The sequence below is a fragment of the Bacillus rossius genome, chromosome 5 (assembly GCF_032445375.1).
Source record: "Bacillus rossius redtenbacheri isolate Brsri chromosome 5, Brsri_v3, whole genome shotgun sequence".
In the NCBI taxonomy this organism is placed as follows: Eukaryota; Metazoa; Arthropoda; class Insecta; order Phasmatodea; family Bacillidae; genus Bacillus; species Bacillus rossius.
Window position 1 is genome coordinate 15565800 of NC_086333.1, and position 18547 is coordinate 15584346.

At 38.9% G+C, this 18547-nt stretch overlaps 1 protein-coding gene across 6 annotated transcripts in view; it reads right to left on the bottom strand.

The window, feature by feature from the left end:
- The window catches only part of LOC134531609 (sodium-dependent nutrient amino acid transporter 1-like), a 357424-nt gene that overhangs the window by 75120 nt on the left and 263757 nt on the right, over nucleotides 1–18547 (bottom strand). For all 6 annotated transcript variants that reach the window (XM_063367357.1, XM_063367354.1, XM_063367356.1 and 3 more), the window contains one exon: nucleotides 10404–10503. In XM_063367357.1, the coding sequence (XP_063223427.1) occupies nucleotides 10404–10503 (100 nt within the window). The remainder of the gene's footprint in view (nucleotides 1–10403; nucleotides 10504–18547) is intronic.

Below are 18547 nucleotides of genomic sequence, written 5' to 3' on the forward strand. Positions count from 1 at the left end.
TTTATTACATTTTATGCACTGAAATTGTATTCTTTGAACATTATAAGAACAACCGCTTCTTTCATGTCTGCGAGCATTTGAGGTGATAGTAAATGATGCACCACAGTATTTGCACTGATGCGAAGTACGCTCTTCATTAATTGAAGTATTCAATGCTGATGAAACTTCAGCTGATGGTGGAACAGCACATATCGAAGTCTCCTCCAGTGTAGTCAGAGACGTTGCCAACGGGATCTGCTCCAACATCGTCGGCGCCGACGTCATGGTTCCCGTAGTCGATGGTACATCCTCCATCGAGTACGACGTTAAAGTCGGTAAAGATGCCATCGAAGTCTCAAGAACAAGCAATTACACGTCTTATGCACCAGAAGAAACAAACTAGGTGATCCGTACACCGTCGACGGCAGTAACAAACTGAGCGTCCTGCTGTCTAGGACTCGTTTATATACATTAACCGGTTTTAATAATACGCTAGTCAAATCAAGAACATTTTACTAAAATACTAGAGTCAAAACAACATTAAAAAAATAGAAGCACCATCAAAAAAAAAGTAAGCACACTTGGAAGCACCTTCAAAAAAGGAAAAACAATAGGAAGCACCGACTACGAAAAGGCAGCACATTTGGAAGCACCGACAACGAAAAGACAGCACATTTGGCAGCACCGACAACGAAAAGGCAGCACATTTGGAAGCACCGACTACTTAAAGGCAGCACATATGGAAGCACCGACTACGAAAAGGCAGCACATTTGGCAGCACCGACAACGAAAAGGCAGCACATTTGGAAGCACCGACAACGCAAAGGCAGCACATTTGGAAGCACCGACTACGAAAAGGCAGCACATTTGGAAGCACCGCCTACGAAAAGGCAGCACATTTGGAAGCACCGACTACGAAAAGGCAGCACATTTGGAAACACCGACAACGAAAAGACAGCACACTTGGAAGCACTTTCAAAAAAGGAAAAACAATAGGAAGCACCGACTACGAAAAGGCAGCACATTTGGAAGCACCGACAACGAAAAGACAGCACATTTGGCAGCACCGACAACGAAAAGGCAGCACATTTGGAAGCACCGACTACTTAAAGGCAGCACATATGGAAGCACCGACTACGAAAAGGCAGCACATTTGGCAGCACCGACAACGAAAAGGCAGCACATTTGGAAGCACCGACTACGAAAAGGCAGCACATTTGGAAGCACCGACAACGAAAAGGCAGCACATTTGGAAGCACCGACAACGAAAAGGCAGCACATTTGGAAGCACCGACAACGAAAAGGCAGCACATTTGGAAGCACCATCATCGAAAAGACAGCACATTTGGAAGCTCCATCAACTAAAAAAAGCCAACAAGGAAGCACAAGTTACGAGATCTAAGTCTTAGTTAGAAATCAGAATACAAGAAATAAAAACATTAAATTCTTATAATTTAAATTATTTATTTTATTGCTTTATATTATACAAATGCAAGTAAAACAAGCCATTATTGTATGTAGCCAGCATTCCTCAGTTCCTTGAGTATGAAGGATATTTCTTTGATGCACGAATAGTTTCCTGCACAAAGCGAACCATGTAGAAGTCTTAGCCGGTCAACCAATATGTTTGGATCTTTCCATGATGTGTAATCAATCTCTTCTACCACCATCTTCCTTGCACCTTTATAAATATTATGATCTCTGGTGTCTTCCGTTTTACCACTAACCTCAGGGTAACTTTCATGTTTGAGACGGTGATCATCACAAGCTTGATCAGATTTATTTAATATATCACGTCGTTTCCACCGTTTCGGTCTCAGGACACCGCCACATTCTTCGATCTTGGCAGCTTTAGGTGCTTCATCATAGTCTATGTCTTTGTCAACAGCCTCAGAGTCACTGTAACAATCACCGTAGAAGGAATCGTCTTCACCCAATTTACCGTAATAATTCGATGTTGATGATGTTGAAGTGTCTTCATCGTCTTCATGCTTCCTTTTTAGGAGTCCATAATTTTTACAAAGTAGGAAAGATCTACTTGAATTCGGCTGGAATATATTCTCACTTTTCACGTTAAGGATTCTTCCATTGTCTTCATTCTTCCGTAAATCATCAACCTCCTTAAATTTAAGTTCTTTGTCGAGATCGGAAGAGCCAAGAAAATTATTGTCGTAATGCAGATCACTCTTCCTTAGGATGATAGATTCATCGTTGTCCTCTAGCTTGTACGCAGGCTTGGCGCTACAAGTTCTGCCATGTCTTTTTAGGCTCTCTCTCCGCGTAAACGACTTGCTACATCGAACACAACTTATCATATTGCGCAGTGGATTTTTAACACAGTCATTCTTCTCGTGTTGTCTTTTATTCTTTCTCAAGATAAAATCTTTACTGCAAAACTTACACCTATGTTCTTTCGATACAGCGTCAGATCCCAAATCAGAATTCATATTAGTTACTGAGACTAATGCCAGATACCAATTGAGTGTTTTAAATTAGATCCAATACTTAAATAGAAATTTTTTCATATTTCATCATCTCCTGCAAAAGTACTTTATGCATGTAGTTCTGCTTTTCAACAACAGATGTCGCCACATGTTGCTTGCAGGTAAATAATATTTAGTTATTTTATGCGGGATGCGGGATGCTCACTAACGATCGCAAAAGAAGGATGGCTTCGCTAGACTCCAAGGAAAAGGAAGTTCGTCTTGCATGTTGGTGCTCCACAGATGTCTCATGGCATAATATTAATTTGACTGAGTAATGATATGTGTTAATTCCACCTTATAAAAATATTGCAAGTTTTGATTTAGTAGCAGAAATTATCGAATTAAATGTAACTCCAAATAAAATGACATGTCTCATTAGACAAAAAAAATCCATGCAGAGAGCGGTTTCTCAGAATAGTCAGAAACACTTGAAGAAACCACAGGAATGATTGCAAGAACATGGGAAAACCCATCAAAATACTGACAAGAATAATGAGGAGCACACAGAGAAAACCATCAAAATATTGACAAGAATATTCAGGAGCACACGGAGAATACCACCATAATATTGACAAGAATAATCGGAAGCACACGGAGAAAACCGCCACAAGTTTTCTTTGTTATCATAAAATTACAGAAAAAAATTAAAAATAAAAAAACACAACAAATTCAAAAACTGATTCTGGCTTGGACTAGAACTCTATCTTTGCTCAACAATGAGAAGTTCACAAGCTAGCATAATCAGTTTTTGAATTTGTTGTGTTTTTTTATTTTTAATTTTTTTCTGTAATTTTATGATAACAAAGAAAACTTGTGGCGGTTTTCTCCGTGTGCTTCCGATTATTCTTGTCAATATTATGGTGGTTTTCTCCGTGTGCTCCTGAATATTCTTGTCAATATTTTGATGGTTTTCTCTGTGTGCTCCTCATTATTCTTGTCAGTATTTTGATGGGTTTTCCCGTGTTCTTGCAATCATTCCTGTGGTTTCTTCAAATGTTTCTGACTATTCTGAGAAACCGCTCTCTGCATGGATTTTTTTTGTCTAATGAGACATGTCATTTTATTTGGAGTTACATTTAATTCGATAATTTCTGCTACTAAATCAAAACTTGCAATATTTTTATAAGGTGGAATTAACACATATCATTACTCAGTCAAATTAATATTATGCCATGAGACATCTGTGGAGCACCAACATGCAAGACGAACTTCCTTTTCCTTGGAGTCTAGCGAAGCCATCCTTCTTTTGCGATCGTTAGTGAGCATCCCGCATCCCGCATAAAATAACTAAATATTATTTACCTGCAAGCAACATGTGGCGACATCTGTTGTTGAAAAGCAGAACTACATGCATAAAGTACTTTTGCAGGAGATGATGAAATATGAAAAAATTTCTATTTAAGTATTGGATCTAATTTAAAACACTCAATTGGTATCTGGCATTAGTCTCAGTAACTAATATGAATTCTGATTTGGGATCTGACGCTGTATCGAAAGAACATAGGTGTAAGTTTTGCAGTAAAGATTTTATCTTGAGAAAGAATAAAAGACAACACGAGAAGAATGACTGTGTTAAAAATCCACTGCGCAATATGATAAGTTGTGTTCGATGTAGCAAGTCGTTTACGCGGAGAGAGAGCCTAAAAAGACATGGCAGAACTTGTAGCGCCAAGCCTGCGTACAAGCTAGAGGACAACGATGAATCTATCATCCTAAGGAAGAGTGATCTGCATTACGACAATAATTTTCTTGGCTCTTCCGATCTCGACAAAGAACTTAAATTTAAGGAGGTTGATGATTTACGGAAGAATGAAGACAATGGAAGAATCCTTAACGTGAAAAGTGAGAATATATTCCAGCCGAATTCAAGTAGATCTTTCCTACTTTGTAAAAATTATGGACTCCTAAAAAGGAAGCATGAAGACGATGAAGACACTTCAACATCATCAACATCGAATTATTACGGTAAATTGGGTGAAGACGATTCCTTCTACGGTGATTGTTACAGTGACTCTGAGGCTGTTGACAAAGACATAGACTATGATGAAGCACCTAAAGCTGCCAAGATCGAAGAATGTGGCGGTGTCCTGAGACCGAAACGGTGGAAACGACGTGATATATTAAATAAATCTGATCAAGCTTGTGATGATCACCGTCTCAAACATGAAAGTTACCCTGAGGTTAGTGGTAAAACGGAAGACACCAGAGATCATAATATTTATAAAGGTGCAAGGAAGATGGTGGTAGAAGAGATTGATTACACATCATGGAAAGATCCAAACATATTGGTTGACCGGCTAAGACTTCTACATGGTTCGCTTTGTGCAGGAAACTATTCGTGCATCAAAGAAATATCCTTCATACTCAAGGAACTGAGGAATGCTGGCTACATACAATAATGGCTTGTTTTACTTGCATTTGTATAATATAAAGCAATAAAATAAATAATTTAAATTATAAGAATTTAATGTTTTTATTTCTTGTATTCTGATTTCTAACTAAGACTTAGATCTCGTAACTTGTGCTTCCTTGTTGGCTTTTTTTAGTTGATGGAGCTTCCAAATGTGCTGTCTTTTCGATGATGGTGCTTCCAAATGTGCTGCCTTTTCGTTGTCGGTGCTTCCAAATGTGCTGCCTTTTCGTTGTCGGTGCTTCCAAATGTGCTGCCTTTTCGTTGTCGGTGCTTCCAAATGTGCTGCCTTTTCGTAGTCGGTGCTTCCAAATGTGCTGCCTTTTCGTTGTCGGTGCTGCCAAATGTGCTGCCTTTTCGTAGTCGGTGCTTCCATATGTGCTGCCTTTAAGTAGTCGGTGCTTCCAAATGTGCTGCCTTTTCGTTGTCGGTGCTGCCAAATGTGCTGTCTTTTCGTTGTCGGTGCTTCCAAATGTGCTGCCTTTTCGTAGTCGGTGCTTCCTATTGTTTTTCCTTTTTTGAAGGTGCTTCCAAGTGTGCTGTCTTTTCGTTGTCGGTGTTTCCAAATGTGCTGCCTTTTCGTAGTCGGTGCTTTCAAATGTGCTGCCTTTTCGTAGGCGGTGCTTCCAAATGTGCTGCCTTTTCGTAGTCGGTGCTTCCAAATGTGCTGCCTTTGCGTTGTCGGTGCTTCCAAATGTGCTGCCTTTTCGTTGTCGGTGCTGCCAAATGTGCTGCCTTTTCGTAGTCGGTGCTTCCATATGTGCTGCCTTTAAGTAGTCGGTGCTTCCAAATGTGCTGCCTTTTCGTTGTCGGTGCTGCCAAATGTGCTGTCTTTTCGTTGTCGGTGCTTCCAAATGTGCTGCCTTTTCGTAGTCGGTGCTTCCTATTGTTTTTCCTTTTTTGAAGGTGCTTCCAAGTGTGCTTACTTTTTTTTTGATGGTGCTTCTATTTTTTTAATGTTGTTTTGACTCTAGTATTTTAGTAAAATGTTCTTGATTTGACTAGCGTATTATTAAAACCGGTTAATGTATATAAACGAGTCCTAGACAGCAGGACGCTCAGTTTGTTACTGCCGTCGACGGTGTACGGATCACCTAGTTTGTTTCTTCTGGTGCATAAGACGTGTAATTGCTTGTTCTTGAGACTTCGATGGCATCTTTACCGACTTTAACGTCGTACTCGATGGAGGATGTACCATCGACTACGGGAACCATGACGTCGGCGCCGACGATGTTGGAGCAGATCCCGTTGGCAACGTCTCTGACTACACTGGAGGAGACTTCGATATGTGCTGTTCCACCATCAGCTGAAGTTTCATCAGCATTGAATACTTCAATTAATGAAGAGCGTACTTCGCATCAGTGCAAATACTGTGGTGCATCATTTACTATCACCTCAAATGCTCGCAGACATGAAATAAGCGGTTGTTCTTATAATGTTCAAAGAATACAATTTCAGTGCATAAAATGTAATAAACTAATTTCACGTCTCGACAGCTTACATCGTCATTATAAAAAATGCTCCGAGAAGTATAATGAACATGATTATTGATTTGACTCATGTGTTGTATGGGCTAATGAGACTATATATAGGTGCTATGAACTTCAGTCCGTCTCTGGCTGCGGTGATGAACGGATCGGATAGACATTTAAAGTCATGTAAAAAGCTTAGTCCGTACAATAAGAAGACTGTTTGAATCGAGGAATCCAAAAGGCTTTGGTAATTTGTCAGTGTTTTTTGTACTTGTAGTAGTGTATTGAATTTATTTAATAAAATTTTTTTAAAAGAACTTGTGGTGTTTTTATTTTCTCAAACCTAACACTTTTTTAGTATTTTTTTAATTAAAGTTGTTTTGTATCGGCCAGGGATCGAACCGAGGACGGGAATCGATCGAATCAATATGTAAATTAATAAATGATTTATTTAAAGAATTTTGGATTTTTTCCCGCTTTTCTAGCTACATTATTACATGATTTCAAGATGGCGGCCGAATTTCAAGATGGCGGAGGGCACCTCCATAATAAATGATTACTGCACTGTAGCGGGTTAGAATAAAATTATCCAGATGGTAATGTACTCTATAATACAAGTACACACACAATATGACGTACTCCAGCAGGTGGTAGCTCCTGGTAGCATGTACTGAACATAAAATGTCGGATCCATGATGGTCGACAAGGACAAAGTCAAATTTCAAGGATAATGTCTAATTTCAAGGTCAAGGTCAAGGTCAAATTTCAAGGTCAAGGTCAAATTTCAAGGTCAAGGTCAAATTTCAAGGTCAAGGTCAAATTTCAAGGTCAAGGTCAAATTTCAAGGTCAAGGTCAAATTTCAAGGTCAAGGTCAAATTTCAAGGTCAAGGTTAAAGTTCAAGGTCAAGGTCAAAGTTCAAGGTCAAGGTCAATGTTCAATGTCAACAGTTGAGGACAAAAGTATGGTGACCAGATAATTATACTACATGGTATCGGCACACTCTAGCAGACGAAAACAAGACGGTGGTCTCCAGCGGATGAAGACAAGATGGCGGACATGATGTCATACCAGTTGCCGATATATACCTTGGTATTGTTGGTGTTAGATCAGTCTAGGTAGCTTTCATGGAGGAAGGATCGACCGTTTACTCTCGCCGGGAATCGAACCAAGGAGGTACATCGATATAATCAAACAGAATTCAAATACGTTAATTTTTTGATGAATTTTGGAATTTTTTTCATTAAATTCGGATAATAAATAAAGATTTTCAAGATGGCGTCCAAATTTCAAGATGGTGGACGTGACGTCATACTGGGTGACGATATATATGCTTTGAAAAAAGTGGTGGGAGTCAGTCTGCCTGCAACCACAATTGAGGAAGGAGCCTGTCGCCATTTTTAATTTTTTTTTGCATTCGTCGGGTTCGAACCAAGGACTCCGAACTCCGTGTCGTAAAAGTATATTTTTTATAATTATTTTGTTAAAATTTTATTATTTAATTTTTTTATATTTTTTAAAAAAGATTTCATTAAAATCGGATAATAAATAAAAAAGTTAAAGATGGCGGCCGTAACGAAAATTGCAACGGTGACTTCATAATCCATTATGACGTCAGAGGCTTATCGTAGGCTGTAGACATGGATGCTTAAGCCTACATATGGACATTTCTAGCCGCTGGGATTTTTAAGGACTAAAAACGGGAAATTTTCCCTCGAAATTGGAATTTTTCCCTCGAAAAGAGAAATTTTTAATTTGTGGAATTTTTTGAAAATTTTTGGTGGAATTTTTTTCCACAGAAATGTAAATTTTGACGAATTTTGGGCAATTTTTGCCCAATTTTGGCGAATTTTGAGGGTCAAAGGTCAAGGTCAAACTTGTCCCGTTACGCTGTGTCCCGTTACGCTCATCCAAGATTGTCGCCGTGACGTCACAATCCAAGATGGCGGACACCGGCTCTGACTCCACGCGCCAGCGCCAGTGCCAGTATGCCCTATTATATACTACTTGTGTTATAACATTTTATATTGTGCCAATCAGTGCATTATAGGCACTTTTTTAATTTTATAATAATTGAGTGTTTATTTAAAAAAAATTAAACTTAAATTTATTGGCCTACGGCCTTTTTCAACCCAGTGTACGGCCGGGTCAATTATTTTGAAGCGTGTTCTTTCCTCTCCACCCCTCCCCCCTTCAAACCTTCAGCTCTCAAGCTCGCCGAAGCTGCGCTAAGCAGCCATCTCCTATAATTCCCGGCTCCAGTCAGGTCCGGCGTCTCAAAACCCTACACGATTTCTTGACTAGAAAAGCTGTGGCGAGCACTGGCGTCGCTCCCAATGGACTTCGTGGAAGTATGGCCATCAGCAGTCTTCAAGCCAGAGCAGACACGTAGCGGCGTTCGTTCGCCGCAAATTTCCATCACCCAAGCGGAAATTCTTTCAAATAAAAAAACTTCTGGGCGTGCCAGAAGTGACAGCTCGCCCCATCTAACGAGAGCTACACCAACTAGCCATATGTCCTTCCCCCGGACCGCCGCCAGAGCGCTGCACTGTCCACCCCCTTTTGCGAGGCAACTCGCAGGAGTCGACCATGCGCTTGAGGTTTCGAGAGATCGAAGAGTCCCCCTCCACCTGGACCCAAAGAGCAGAGCCCCCGCTTTTAATTAGGAAGTCCTCTTGATCGAGGAAGACTTCTCTGGGCAGCTCTTCAGCAGAGCAGACGGGCGGGTTTCTTCGCTGATACGCACCTCACACGCATTTCGCCGAATTCCGTCATCCGCCTGCGAAATGTAATTACCTTCATTAAAGGCACCCTGGCCTTATTACTTTAGTCTTACATTTATCTTCGGTGGTCTGCCCAGAACAGTTAGAAAAATTTTGTAAATTCTTTTGTATTTTATTAAGCTCCAAGAACATGGCTTCCGCGAACGACCGCGTCTTCGCACGACGGGCACCAACCCGGTACCGAGACTGCTGAGTTCTCCCCGCTTCGGTAAGTGTTCACCACTGCCCCTTTTTGATTCCACCGCTTCACGAGGGTGAATTCCGCCCCTTTCTTAATCGCCTACTGATCAGGCCTAATTTCTTTGATTGGTTTGGTCTGTAGGCGGGTTCAAGAGTACCGCCAGGATTCCACCAACCTGACTGCTCCAGAAGTGTAGGCCAAGCCTCCAGTGTGCAGCCCCATTAGCCGGTCATCAACTGGGCAGAGAATTTCTCACCTTCCGCCAGCAACATGCCCCAAATAAAATCCACAAGTGCCAGCTGGGAGACAATTTAAATTTAGTTTGTTTTTGTCTTTATAAATGTATTTTATATTGTTTTTAAGGAAGGATTTAACTTTAATGTATATCTGGTATAATTCTGTGTAGGGCCCGGGCCAACTTAACTTTTGTTGTTGTTGTTTAAGAAATAATGTTGTTTATTACAATTCAACCAGCAAACTAAAAGAAAAGAATTTTGAATGATTTAATTTAATAAATCAAAAGGAATCTTAGCAACCCAAATCTTGACTTTTTATTTAAGCTCATAACCAAACGATCCTCCAGCTCCTTGTAAGCCATTCAGGGGCTGTATGGAATTACTTGTACACACTCTCTCTCTCTCGTCCACCTCTGTTATTCTTTTATGACCAGTTCGTTTCCAGCAATTTCATGTAATTCAGATTTCCATTTCAAAGGGTTTCCTAATTTTGATAAGGAGATTAAATAACTTTTACAAAACACGAGGGGGGTGCGTTACAATATAATATTTGTGTAGGGATACTTTGCTATTTATCCTAAATCATAAATATTATGTTTTTAAAATACCTAAAACTCCATTAGACATTTAAGTGGCCAAACAGTTTGTACCAAAGACACAATGTAATAAAAAGTAATTATTTTTAATAAAGATTTCAAATTTGTTAAAATAACCAGAATAAACTAAATTGAAATAATTAAAATATATGTATATATTTATATATATATAACACACATATCAAATTTTAATGACCAATAAAATATATTACAGAATATTTATATTAACCAGTTAACCAAAAAGTAAATACAAGTACTTACCATATATCCAATGAACGCCAATCATCTCAAAAGCGGCTAGCACGAACACCACAAATGTTACGGCATAAAAATCGACCAGGTTCAGGATGTACTGTCCGCCCTGGCAAAACAAATTGTGTCAATTATTTTATGTTTATATAAATTATTTGTTCAATACTCAATGAACTCTAGGTTTTATTACCACAAATTATGTCAAAAACATTTCATAAATAACTTTAAATACTAAAATTATTTATAAAATAGGTTCATGCTATCAACATACAACTTAAAATTTTTTTCTCTTGTAGGTTGGTTAAAATAGACAGAATTAATAAATAAGTCAGTTTATGTATGTGAATAGTATATGATAGGGGCTCCGGAAACAGGCGGCAGGCGGTGGATTGATGATTTTCGGTCAGCCATCTTGGATTGTGACGTCGCGGCGGCCATCTTGAATGGTTGTGACCTTGACCTTTGACCTAAACCTTGACCCCGGCGGCCATTTTGGACCCGCCATCTTGGATCAGCGTAACGGGACACAGCGTAACGGGACAAAACATAACGGGACACAGCATAACGGGACAAGTAGTACCGTGACCATGACCTTAACCTCGGCGGCCATATTGAATCCGCCGTCTTTAAATCGAGCGCCCCACTCATGATGAAATGTTCGTCTCTGTCGCCATATTGATTTTTTTTCTGTTCCACTGGAGGCCGCCATCTTGGATACCGTCGATTTTGTTTCTGTTGTTTGTTACTAGATAGAGCCAGCATAGCTCTTGATTTTTTTTTGTTCCGCCGCAGGCCGCCATATTGGATACCGTCGACTTTGTTTCTGTCGTTTGTTCCTAGAGAGCGCCAGCGTCGCTCTGTCTCATCACATAAGGTCGATGTTCCATTACCTACCATAGCTATTATGAACCTTATCGACATTTTAAATTTAATTTTTTATGAAATTTTTTGTGAATCGAACCATCGCAGCTCTGATCTCTAGGTTGGAAAACATACGCCTTTAACCGCTCGGCCATCGAGACATTTACCAGACTGAAAATTAAATAAGGTATATATAATAATAACTAGCATATTTGGACTTGTAATTTTTTTTTAATTTAAAGTAATAATAGCACCGCCTGTTCGAGACAGAACCACCATCTTGTATTAAGATGTAACTGTTGCAATTATCGTTATGGTCGCCATCTTGAAAATCCGTAATTTTTATGCTAGAGATGCGGGAAAAAGTTCAAAATTCATTAAATAAATTCACAATAAATATAATGATTGATTATATCGATTCCTGTCCTTGGTTCGAAACCGGTGAGGGCAAAAAATAAAAAAAAAACATCAGATCTTTCCTCCACAGAAGCCACCTACAGACCGATCTACCGTCACCAATACTAAGGTTCATATATCGTCAGCTGATATGACGTCATGTCCGCCATCTTGTCTTCGATGCTGGAAGCCTTCATCATTGTATCGACGGCTAGAGTGCGCTGATGACATGTTAGTTTAGTTCTTATCCGCTAGAGTGCAGTAATCATTTATTACTGTGACACCCGCCATCTTGTCATTTGGCCGCCATCTTGAAAATCCGTAATTATTTTGCTAGAAATTCGGGAAAAGGTCCAAAATTCATTAAATAATTAACTCATTAAAGAAATGATTGATTAGATCGAATAAGGTCCTTGGTTCGATCCCTGACCGATACCAAACAACTTTAATACTTTAAAAAAAATACCACAAAAGTGACAGGTTTGAGATAATAAAAACACCGCAAGTTCTTTTAAAAAATACTTTTATTACATAAATACTACACTACTACAAGTACAAAAAAACACAGACAAATTACTAAAGTCTTGTGGCTTCCTCGATTCAAACAGTCTTCTTATTGTACGGACTAAGCCTTTTACATGACTTTAAATGTCTATCCGATCCGTTCATCACCGCAGCCAGAGACGGACTGAAGTTCATATCACCAGGGTCCCACTTATATATTCTCATTTGCTGGTACAACACACGAGTCAAAACAATAACCATGTTCATTATACTTCTCGGAGCATTTTTTATAATGAAGATGTAAGCTATCAAGACGTGAAATTAGTTTTTTGCACTTATTGCAATGAAATTGTATTCTTTTAACATTATTAGAACAACTGCTTCTTTCATGTCTGCGAGCATTTGAGGTAATAGTAAATGATGCGTCACAGTATTTGCACTGACGCAATGTACGCTTTTCATTAGTGGAAGAATCCATTGCTGACGATGAAACTTCGGATGATGGTGGTATCACATTTGTTGAAATCTCCTCCAATGATGACGTCGTCGTTGCCAACGGGATCTGCACCTTCTCCATCGTAGCTGTATTCTGATTTCCAACTAAGCCTGTGTGTTTCCGCTAATGTATGTGTATACGTTCCGTTTCCTGTGTGTACTGTGTGTACGTTTCGTTTCCTGTGTGTACTGTGTGTACGTTCCGTTTCCTGTGTGTGTACGTTCTGTTTCCTGTGTGTACTGTGTGTACGTTCCGTTTTCTGTGTGTACTGTGTGTATACGTTTCGTTTCCTGTGTGTACTGTGTGTACGTTTCGTTTCCTGTGTGTACTGTGTGTACGTTCCGTTTCCTGTGTGTACTGTGTGTACGTTTCGTTTCCTGTGTGTACTGTGTGTGTGTGTACGTTCCGTTTCCTGTGTGTACTGTGTGTATACGTTCAGTTTCCTGTGTGTACTGTGTGTACGTTCCGTTTCCTGTGTGTACTGTGTGTACGTTCCGTTTCCTGTGTGTACTGTGTTTACGTTCCGTTTCCTGTGTGTACTGTGTGATCATTACATTTATTGCATGTAAATTGTATGTATTGTGCGTACATTGCGTACATTACGTGTTGGAGCTGTTGGAGCTTTTGGAGCACTTGCAGCTAATGGTCAATTAAAGCATAGGAGCAAAATGTAGATGGATCTGATGACGTGAATTGTAGCTCTTGGAGCCTGGCGTATATTGAAGAGATGGAATTTTTTTTTGGATCAAATGATCCTCTTTTTTTAATTTGTAGATTTGACTCTAGTATTATTGTAAATGGTTCTTGATTTGACTAGCGTATTATTCCATACGGTGCATGTATATAAGCGAGTCCTAGACAGCAGGACGCTCAGTTTGTTACTGACGTCGGCGGTGTAAGGATCACCTAGTTGGTTTCTTCTGGTGCATAAGTCGTGTCAATTAGCTATTCTTGAGACCTAGATGGCATCTTTGCCGTCTTTAACGTCGAACTCAGAGGTTGTACCATCGTCTACGGGAACCTTGACGACAGCTACGATGGAGAAGGTGCAGATCCCGTTGGCAACGACGACGTCAACATTGGAGGAGATTTCAACAAATGTGATACCACCATCATCCGAAGTTTCATCGTCAGCAATGGATTCTTCCACTAATGAAAAGCGTACATTGCGTCAGTGCAAATACTGTGACGCATCATTTACTATTACCTCAAACGCTCGCAGACATGAAAGAAGCAGTTGTTCTAATAATGTTAAAAGAATACAATTTCAGTGAAATAAGTGCAAAAAACTTATTTCATGTCTTGATAGCTTACATCTTAATTATAAAAAATGCTCCGAGAAGTATAATGAACATGGTTATTGTTTTGACTCGTGTGTTGTACCAGCAAATGAGAATATATAAGTAGGACCCTGGTGATATGAACTTCAGTCCGTCTCTGGCTGCGGTGATGAACGGATCGGATAGACATTTAAAGTCATGTAAAAGGCTTAGTCCGTACAATAAGAAGACTGTTTGAATCGAGGAAGCCACAAGACTTTAGTAATTTGTCTGTGTTTTTTTGTACTTGTAGTAGTGTAGTATTTATGTAATAAAAGTATTTTTTAAAAGAACTTGCGGTGTTTTTATTATCTCAAACCTGTCACTTTTGTGGTATTTTTTTTAAAGTATTAAAGTTGTTTGGTATCGGTCAGGGATCGAACCAAGGACCTTATTCGATCTAATCAATCATTTCTTTAATGAGTTAATTATTTAATGAATTTTGGACCTTTTCCCGAATTTCTAGCAAAATAATTACGGATTTTCAAGATGGCGGCCAAATGACAAGATGGCGGGTGTCACAGTAATAAATGATTACTGCACTCTAGCGGATAAGAACTAAACTAACATGTCATCAGCGCACTCTAGCTGTCGATACAATGATGAAGGCTTCCAGCATCGAAGACAAGATGGCGGACATGACGTCATATCAGCTGACGATATATGAACCTTGGTATTGGTGACGGTAGATCGGTCTGTAGGTGGCTTCTGTGGAGGAAGGATCATATGTTTTTTTTATTTTTTGCCCTCACCGGTTTCGAACCAAGGACGGGAATCGATATAATCAATCATTTTATTTATTGTCAGTTTATTTAATGAATTTTGAACTTTTTCCCGCATCTCTAGCATAAAAATTACGGATTTTCAAGATGGCGACCATAACGATAATTGCAACAGTTACATCCTTATACAAGATGGTGGTTCTGTCTCGAACAGGCGGTGCTATTATTACTTTAAATTAAAAAAAAATTACAAGTCCAAATATGCATGTTATTTTTATATATACCCTATTTAATTTTCAGTCTGGTAAATGTCTCGATGGCCGAGCGGTTAAAGGCGTATGTTTTCCAACCTAGAGATCAGAGCTGCGATGGTTCGATTCACAGCGTTTCCAATATATTTTTCATAAAAAATTAAATTTAAAATGTCGATAAGGTTCATAATAGCTATGGTAGGTAATGGAACATCGACCTTATGTGATGAGACAGAGCGACGCTGGCGCTCTCTAGGAACAAACGACAGAAACAAAGTCGACGGTATCCAATATGGCGGCCTGCGGCGGAACAAAAAAAAATCAAGAGCTAGGCTGGCTCTATCTAGGAACAAACAACAGAAACAAAATCGACGGTATCCAAGATGGCGGCCTCCAGTGGAACAGAAAAAAATCAAGAGCGACGCTGGCGCTATCTAGGAACAAACAACAGAAACAAAGTCGACGGTATCCAAGATGGCGGCCTCCAGTGGAACAGAAAAAAAATCAATATGGCGACAGAGACGAACATTTCATCATGAGTGGGGCGCTCGATTTAAAGACGGCGGATCCAATATGGCCGCCGAGGTTAAGGTCATGGTCACGGTACTACTTGTCCCGTTATGCTGTGTCCCGTTATGTTTTGTCCCGTTATGCTGTGTCCCGTTACGCTGATCCAAGATGGCGGGTCCAAAATTGCCGCCGGGGTCAAGGTCATGGTCAAAGGTCAAGGTCACAACCATCCAAGATGGCCGCCGTGACGTCACAATCCAAGATGGCTGACCGACAATCATCAATCCACCGCCTGCCGCCTGTTTCCGGAGCCCCTATCATATATTACTTATGTGATATACACATTTTAACTAAAAAATGAATTTTTAAATATTAGATTTCAGTGATAAATTTTTGTCACTTGCATTTAGATGCACGATTTCAGCACAGAATACAACCGTTTTTTTTAAAAAGTTAAGTTATTTCATACTTAGCTAATTCAACTATAGTTTTTGCTCATTTTAGAGTAGTTATTTGGTATCACAAAACATTTTGAACACAATAAGGCAATAAATTAAATAACTGTTAACTACATTCAGTTAGTGTATTTCACTATCATTGGTATAAATGATTGAGAATAACAGGAAAATAATAACTAAATTGCATACAATTAGCAGTACACATATTTTAATTATTGTTATTTATTGGGAAAAAATTTCAGAACAAAGGTTATTGTATGTTTTGGGTACTGTATTGTAAGAAATAGCAACATAAAAATTTCTGTATACAGAAAGATTCAAATTGTCTTTCGACAAATTTTAAGAGTTATGTCAGGCATACAGAAACAAGTAATTTTTACAGTGGAACATAGGGTCACGACTGAAAGCGCGTGAGTTAGGACTTTTCGTTGCAGCACCGTTCGAGGCGCGAACGTTGAGGAAGTAGTGTGGAAAGCTGCATCCATAAGGGGGCAGAGATGCAGTTGAGCTACTGAGTTGCGATAGGAAATGACCAGCGCCGCACAGCGGCTGAACGGTTCAAACCAGTGGTTTCTATTGTTTATTGTCTTCTGTTTGTATGCTTAACGAAACCTTAAAGTTTGTTCATGTACAACTAATCCTACTTATATTAAAAGTAATTTTTTGGCCATATTAAAAATATCAATATTAAAGAAAACTCCATACTTTATTTAGCACGGACCGACGATTACTCAACAATATTCCATATATTCTATAGGTTTTAAACACAGTTATCACATATAAGTTTTTAAAATTTCAAGTTAGAGTGTCCTTCATTTCTAGTGTCTGCTCGTGGCTGGTTAATCGATTGTAAAGTGGAGAAGTCCTGAAAATACTTGTGAAGGCATGCAAAGGACTCGCTTCTCCTTCTTAGAGAACTGTAGACACAGAGAAACACTTGTAATTTGCTTGTTTTTTTTTTGTACTTGTAGAATTTCTGTAATAATTTTTTTTATTTGTAACTTTGAGGTATTTTTCTCAAACTTGTCATTTTCTTTTGGTAATTTTAATTAAACTATCTCATTTTTTGTATTCGTTAAGGATCGAACCAAGCACTGTGTGCGATCGGAATCAATCATTATTTTAGCAAGTTGTTTTAATGTTTTGTTCTTGGAAATTTTTCCGAATTTCTAGATAAATAATTTTCAAGATGATGACCAAGACGGCCAACAAGTTGGTGCGGATATAGTGACAGCTGTCTGTTAATATATGAATACTGCGCTATAGCAGGCAAAATTAAACTAATATGGCATCAACGCACTATAGCGGACGAAAACAATATTTCGGATCCTATATGGCGGTCTCCATCAGACGAAAACAAGATGACTGACATGACATACTGGCTGACGTAATATATGCCTTGGCATTAGAGGTGGGAGATCAGTTTCCAGTGGCTTCCATGGAGGAAGGATCCATTGCAATTTTTATTCAAATGACCTCACCGTGTTCAACCCGAAGACTCCATTTCATTAGTACGTATTTAAATTCAAATATCATTAAATTGTTATATTTTTAAAAAAAAATTCCATTAAAATCGGATAATAATTACATATTTTCAAGCTGGCGGGTGTAACGAAAAGTGCAACTATGACGTCTTGATAAAAGATGGCGAGTGTGACATATCGAAGATTTTATAACAATTTGATTTAAATTGTAATTTTGAATTGTTTTATATTTTTTATTAATAAATTAAATATTTATTCCCGCCGGGAATCGAACAGTGGACTGAAATCGATTGAATCAATAATTATTTCAATAAACAAAATTTTTTTATTTTTGGAATTTTTTCGTAATGCCTAGCTAAATAATTACAGATTTTAAATAACTGTGGATTGCAGGATGGTGTATGTAGCGTCATCAAAAATAGCCACAGAGATCCTGATAATAAGCATCCAGCGACGGACTCGCCAGAACATGGTTCTATTCTTGACGATTGGCAAGCCGCCACAAGTATCCACCACAAATTCTAAGTCCCATAAGAGTAAAATTAGGCCAGTATCATAATTTTCCCTCTAATGGCACGTTATGAAAAAAATTATGATTATGAACTTTTAACGTTGAGCGTGCACCATGGTACGAAATTTTTACATTACCTATGTGAAGAGTGCGCTTTGTGAACGGTGGCGTCATACAACTTATTCTCACCGCCAGCGCATTCTAGCAGTGGTTGCAGAAACTATGTGTTAGTTTATTATTCGTGTCCACAATATGTATTTGTGAATGTATTTTCGTTGGTTTATCGTGTTGGTTGTATAGTTTGACACCTGAGAAGACACTAATATGTCTTTTAGCGTTAATTTTAGTGGCGATCTCGATATTTTGTTTTACGTGCAGACGACCTGGAGACTTGTGGCGGCTGCGCTTCTTAAAGGCTAGTATAGGAATTGAATATAAATAATTCTTTTAAGAAAATAAGCCATAAGAAATTATTTTGCACTTTTAAAGTTAGTAGGACTACCCGACACGAGATGGCATTGTAATCGCCTGGACAAGCTGGTGGCACCGCGGTGCGGTGGGCAGGGGAATTACCTCAAAATATCGCTATTTCTCTGTCTAAACAACCCGGGAGTAGAAAATAAAAGAAAAAAATATGATTG